Genomic DNA, 6,385 nt, shown 5'->3' with positions numbered 1-6,385 from the left:
CTCTGGTTTGAGTCATAGATACCTACCATCTAATGTAGCCCCCGAGATATCTCCAAACCATTAGTGATCCATGGTGGTCTACTTTGACGAAAGCATTTTCAGTGCTACAATACTTACGAGAGATTTAATTAAAATAAATATATTGTTTATATCTGGACGCATATCAGTCTATCAAAATATGTCATTATATCCAAGCCTCGTCCCAAAATGATGATGTCAGCTCCACCACCCAATGTTCTTCAATAAGTTAAAAGTCATTGCATCTCCCCAGTAGTACCAAATTCATGAAGAAAACTTTTGCGAAACTACGCACCCTTGTTGAAAACTTAAAAACTACAAAACATCTCACGCATGCATGGATCTCAGGCTTGATAAAATACAAGTAAAAAAAATAAATCTGCCTATAGTTGAGCACGCCTTGACCACGACAGATGGGGTACCCATAAGAGCAACTCCACACAAATGAAATGATCAAGGAAAAAAATGCATGCACCTCACAACACATAATCAATCAGAATGGGTTTGGTTTAAATGTATAAAAGATTTTCAAATACATTTCACGGGTTCCCCATTAATACAGTAAAGGGTGGTGGTCCATGCGGCCCCGCCAAAAAAAAAAGAAAAAGAAAAAGAAAAAAGCTACCTTGTATTCTTGATCAATACCTGCGAAACCCATGGTCAAGCATCCGGCCAGAGGGGCACTCAAAAGCATGGTGACCCCGCCCACCACAGTTGTTGCAGATGACAATGGAAACACAATCGCGACTCATGTGCCCTGGCTGACCACAATTGCGACACATTATGTCGCGAAAAGGACCACCAGCTATCTCCGATGCCAGACTTGACCTGGAGCATTGGCGAGCTACATGTCCTGACACATTGCATACATTGCAGACAGGCTCATTGGGGCACTCACGGGCAATATGGCCAGTCTTGCGGCAGTTGTTGCATGCCTTTTCATTGGTGCAGTCAGCAGCGATGTGGCCTGGCTTGTGACAGTTGTTGCACAGCCTTGTGTCATAGAGAGGAAGGCCTGAGCCAGAGCATTCACGGGCTAGGTGGCCCACTTTTCCACACACATGGCATATAGGGTCGTTGTTACACTGGCTTGCAACATGCCCCGACTCCTTGCAGTTCCAGCACATAGTTTTTCCATTGCACTCAGAAGCAATGTGCCTGATAACAATGACAAAGACTCGTCATTTCTTCAAGATAAATGTATAAATAAAGGGATACTGTAATTCATAAAAAATTCACTCCATATTTCTCCAACAATTGTCTTTTTCTCAATTCCAACAAAAAAATAAAGGACATTTGCGGCACCAAGGACATTTTCTCCTACAATTGTCTTCATTTTTTTTTTTTTTGAAAAGTACAATTGTCTTCATTTTTATCATAATCACTAATGAGGATGACCACAATACAGACCAATCCAGGAGGGTTGGATACAGCTTTTTGCTCCATGTGGTTACCACTTATCAGATAAGTGGAAAACTAGGAATTTTCATACTAAAGTTTAAATAATGAATGTAATGGGGCAAAGGCAGGGGGCATTATTCACAGTTTGGTTTTCTCCAAAAACTTGCAATACATACATAATCTGATGTATTAATTATCTTATTCACAGCAACTATATTTAAAAATATTAAAATGTTGTAAGATTCTAAAATAATATACTAGCAGACACCACAATGATGACAACAGTTAATAACTGACACACTACATATATAATGTAAACAGGGTATGGCTAAATACAGTTATTCAAATAGGAAAAGAATGATACCCAGGAAGTCCACAATTGTTGCAAACAGCTACATTCGGACAATCTCTTGCATAATGCCCTGGTCTCTTGCAGTTCTTGCACAGATTGTCCTGCCTGGGAAAAATAAGAGCAAGTCTTATAATTATGAAAATACAGACAAAAGCAGTCATATCCTTAAGGGGCACAACATAAAACATTAACTTACAGTAAAAAAGATGGTTATTTAGGTATGATTATTGACTGGGTCATGGTCAAGATAATGTGGAAAGGACTCTGCAAACGCAAATGGTTGAGAAGAGTAGCACTATTTCAGCTTAAGACAAATGGATTTGGAAACTGAAGTATGCTCACAAAAATTTCAGTCCTAAAAAATGGGAAGCAATCCTACTATTTCGTGTCTTGCATGTTTCTCTTCCTTTCATTCTTGCTGAGTGTCATGTTTTATCAATGCTTGTGAAAGTTTGCAGAACATTGAGACATTGAGTGGATAAAGTGTATTCTCTACAGTCGAAGCAGCTTAACCAGCTCTCATCTTCAATACGCAATCTATGATGCTTTATGTTTGGAAACAAGCACCTCTCTTCCCTTTTGCAAAATTTTAGATTAACAATCACTGAGAAATTAATTACAAAATTTTAAAAGAATTACATTAGAAACCTAAAATTTTAGACTCCCTGTCCCCCCAACAAAAACAAAAACAAAACAAAAAAAAACGACAAAGAATAGTAATAGTAAGGTCAAAACTAGTAGAACCAATCAGGAAAACCCCATCGGACCACCCAATTGATGCTCAACATTGACTCTTAAAGAAACTCCATGAGCCAGTGATGTTGATAAATATGGCAATCGGGGTTGTGTAAATGAGAGCAGAAGTAAATACTTTGTCATGGTAAAAGGCCCACAAGGGTTATTCCCATGCCTCCCATGGACTTGCCCCACTAACGAACGACTTTCATTTGCATTCATAATCAAGGATATCAGAGCAATCCTATCACCTTTTTATTTTCTGAAAACGTGCATGATGGTCTCGTTCAAGATTACCTGTGATCAAGTTATTTTATTTATTTTTTTCCATTTGTTCACCATAACAAAAAGAAAAGTGAGTTAAATGCATAACAATGTGGAGTCCAGATGTAGCTCATGTAATCATGAAATGTATACTACTGGGCAACGATGGAAACCATCAAGAGAGATCCGTAAGAGGGATGAAAAACTCACCCTTCATCTTTCCTTCTCTTTCTTAATATACCAGACATGTAACGGAGGCTACCATTTGATACTAAATCATATCTACGGTAAACACCTGACAATGTCTGGTGGAATGAAGTTGTAAAAGGTCATGTTATAAATTAGAGTGCTCTAATGAACACCACAAATAAGGACACACACATTTTAGGTGGACAACAACTATGAGATAGAATTGAAGGCAATTGGAGTTTCATAAACATTTTTTTTTATATTATGGATAAGTATAAAATTTTATTAATGGAAGACGAAAAGAGGAGGCTGAGATAGCCCCCATACAAGGGAAGAAAAAGAAGAGAACGCCAGTACTAGAGAAACTATAATAATAATAATAATAATAATAATAATAATAAAACCTTACAATACAAATTAACTTTAACGTAGTGTCCTCTCAAACTAGGAAACCGTAGTTCTTAATTTTATGTTGTTCTATACGTCAATGCTAGGAGCATTGAAGAGGAAACCCTACAACAAAAACACGAGTCAAGAAAATCTTCTAATTAGTTGGACAAAATATAATTGATGAGTTTTGGATATGAACCAGTTGTTACATGGGATGTAATGATGGTGAAGTGCACTTCACCATTTCCACAAGTATAAAATGGGTGCAACAATGTAAAGAATTAAGGATGCCAACAACAATTTTTTGGGATAAGTCTTTGATGATGGTGGTAATGAAACCTACTTGTCGTTTCTGTTGGTTATAAATTTGGATTAACTAGCTCTAGGATCCCAAAGTGTACATTTTTTTGGCCGGGGGGAATTACCAAAAAGGGGTCAAAGTCTCAGTTAATTATAAATAATAATAAAAAAATTTAATTACCAAAAAAAACTTAAATCGCTGGATAGTCCAGTGTTTTATATTGCATTTTGCACTAAAACACCAAAAATGACCCTCTACTATTAAGGCTTTTATTGGTCATTCGAAATAATAAAATAACACAAAACAATGGACTATCCAACAAGTTACTAAAATGCAGGGTAGTCTAGCAATTTACGTTGTTTTTGGTAAATTTTTTTTGAAAAAAATGTTATTTATTTGATAATTAACTAAGATTTTGACCCTTTTTTTTTTTTGGGGGGGGGGGGGGAGTTTCCATTTTTTTTTTCACACGTAGAAGTGGCATCTTCAAGTAAAATATTTATGCAACTAGACAAAATGATAAGAAAAAAAACAATATTTTAAATAAAATTTATAATGAGGGAATACCTGTAACTACGCCGATCCTTTCGGTATGGAGCATCACGGTGAGACGTATGTTCCCTGCTACGGAAACGCCTGGCTCGTGGAGGACTCCTACTACTATCAGGACTCATTATAGCAAAACGTCCCAAAACAATCACTAACAAAACCAGAGATCCAATACCACCAGCTTATCTTGAAATCACCAATCCAAAACCTCCTCCTTCCTGTCCACATCACCACAAAATCAAACCACCCCCATAAGTTCCAATCCATCTCCAAACACTTCAAGTTCCCAAAATTCACAATAACTTGGCCCACCATATCATTCAATTCAACGAAAAACCGGCCCAATTAAAAGAAAAAGAAAAAAAAAAGATTTTGAACTAATCTCCAATGTAACATCTTAAGCTTCACCTCAACATAGATATGCAAACCGTCTAAAAATCCCCTAAAATCACAAAACCCTAACCCACCATTTCTTTCAATTCAACATCAAGCCCTAACCTGAAAATAAAAACATAAAAAATCGGAAAAACAAATATAATTCCATTGATATAATCACTTCGACGGGCCTGATCTCCTTGAATCTTCTTAACTAACAGATTTGATTGGTAATCGTAATTTGTAAAACACTAATCTTGTTAAATCAGAAAAAAAAAAAAAGGAGTACCCAACAAAATCAGCACGACAAATCTTAATCTTAACTGCGATTCCAATGCAAAGCTTCAACTCGAGATCCAAACTGCAAACTATCATCTAAAACCCTTCGGCAATTTTTTTTTTCCCGGAAAATAAATCTAGCAACCAATCTGCTCAATTATTAACCATTCACCAACAGAAACTTTTCCCCCGAAAAAAAGAAAAACACATAACGAAATCGATCGAAATATCTCCAGATACGATAAAATTGAAGAAACAGAAATAAAATTTCAGCAAAAATCGAAACACAGACCTTAAAATGGCTTTACGACCGAAACGAAACTGGTAACAGTGAAAGCGAGAGAAAAACCCCAACTTCCACACCAAATGAGTTGGTCGAGAAAAACCCTACTCTTAAGTCTGGTTTGGTATGCTTTGTGAAGTGACCAAAGTACCCTTAAAACCGCATGCCTTTAATAGAATAATCCGACGGCGATCTACGGAGCTTGAGAATAAGGCTCCCCAAATCCCACTTCGACACGTGGAATACCTTCTTAAGATTTTCCCTTTTTGAGACAAATAATATAGATTTGTTGGCAAACTATTGGGGATCGGTCTATTTGCACATACCTAAATGGCTCGTTGCACCTAGGGCTGTCAATGGATAGGTATCCAATCGGATAATGCAAATTCAAATCCAAAAAAAAAAATATAGTAATATTCGAATTCAAATCTAATCAAATATCACAAATCAAGACTTGAATTTAAAATTGAAAAGCATATCGAATATTCAATTCGATAAAATTTTTGCAAAAATTAGATTCTATCTCTATCATCCTCTTCAATCTGTAAAAAACTCAATCGATTTTCCTATTTTAGTTTGAGGTTGAAGCCAATGGATTTTTAAAGGAAAAAAAAATGGAATTTTACTTTGAGAGAGAAAGAGAGGGGGTGATGAAGTATTTACCTGGAAGCATGGATGCTCGCCGATCAGAGAAGATGGTGGTCATGGAGTTCGTTGGAAAAAAATAAAGGGTTTTGGCAAAAATCGTTTTGCTTTGAGAAAGAGAGAGAGAGAGAGGGGAAAGAAGTATTACCTGATGCTCGCTGATTGGAGAAGACGGTGGTTATGGAGATCGTCTAGTCAAAACTCATCCTCACCATTTTCGTCGGTTGCTGACTGGTTCTTGGCTTTTTGCGTTTAAGGTTTAGAGAAGATAAAGTTTTAAAATTAAATTTCGTTGTATAACACAAATACACAAGATTATATATATATATATATATATAGAGTAGCGTTCAATGGCCAACAGTTTGGCAAACACATTTTTCAAAACATGGGTTAGAGGTCTTGGAATGGGCTGATTTTTGGTGAGGATGATCTCTATGGTGAGGAGATCATCATCACCAAAAATCAGCCCATTCCAAAACTTCTAACCTCATCAAAAATGGTTTACAAAAAATGGATGGTTCACGATTTTTCAACTTGTAAAATGGGGCTAGAAGTTTTGGAATGAGCTGATTTTTGGTGAGGATGATCTCCTCACCGTAGAGAT

The 6,385-nt window shown here is 36.5% G+C and overlaps 1 protein-coding gene across 4 annotated transcripts; it reads right to left on the bottom strand.

Moving 5' to 3' along the window:
• Positions 1-507: 507 nt before the first annotated feature.
• Positions 508-5,952, bottom strand: LOC147385633 (uncharacterized). Of its 4 annotated transcripts, none has more exons than XM_086423502.1 (4): positions 5,930-5,952; positions 4,218-4,417; positions 1,784-1,876; positions 508-1,176 (listed from the first exon to the last, which is right to left on the bottom strand). In XM_086423502.1, exons 2-4 carry the CDS (start codon positions 4,322-4,324, stop codon positions 657-659), a joined length of 720 nt encoding a protein of 239 aa, XP_086279628.1. In that variant the 5' UTR covers positions 4,325-4,417; positions 5,930-5,952; the 3' UTR covers positions 508-656. The 4 variants fall into 4 exon arrangements, with proteins under 4 accessions (XP_086279628.1, XP_086279625.1, XP_086279626.1 ...); XM_086423499.1 differs by lacking the exon at positions 5,930-5,952 and adding an exon at positions 5,146-5,360; XM_086423500.1 differs by lacking the exon at positions 5,930-5,952 and adding an exon at positions 4,864-5,117.
• Positions 5,953-6,385: the final 433 nt, after the last annotated feature.

Source organism: Akebia trifoliata, chromosome 14 (genome assembly GCF_017979445.1).
Source record: "Akebia trifoliata isolate Shusen 1 chromosome 14, ASM1797944v1, whole genome shotgun sequence".
Taxonomy (NCBI): domain Eukaryota; kingdom Viridiplantae; phylum Streptophyta; class Magnoliopsida; order Ranunculales; family Lardizabalaceae; genus Akebia; species Akebia trifoliata.
Note: the sequence above shows the minus strand (reverse complement) of the source record. Positions and strands in the feature narration are given on the sequence as shown.

Coding starts and splice junctions, on each gene's coding strand:
- LOC147385633 (XM_086423502.1), bottom strand. CDS start 4,324: ATGAGTCCTGATAGTAGTAGGAGTCCTCCACGAGCCAGGCGTTTCCGT. Junction 1,877..4,217: donor AAGGATCGGCGTAGTTACAG/GTATTCCCTCAT, acceptor TATTTTTCCCAG/GCAGGACAATCTGTGCAAGA. Junction 1,177..1,783: donor AACAATTGTGGACTTCCTGG/GTATCATTCTTT, acceptor CATTGTTATCAG/GCACATTGCTTCTGAGTGCA.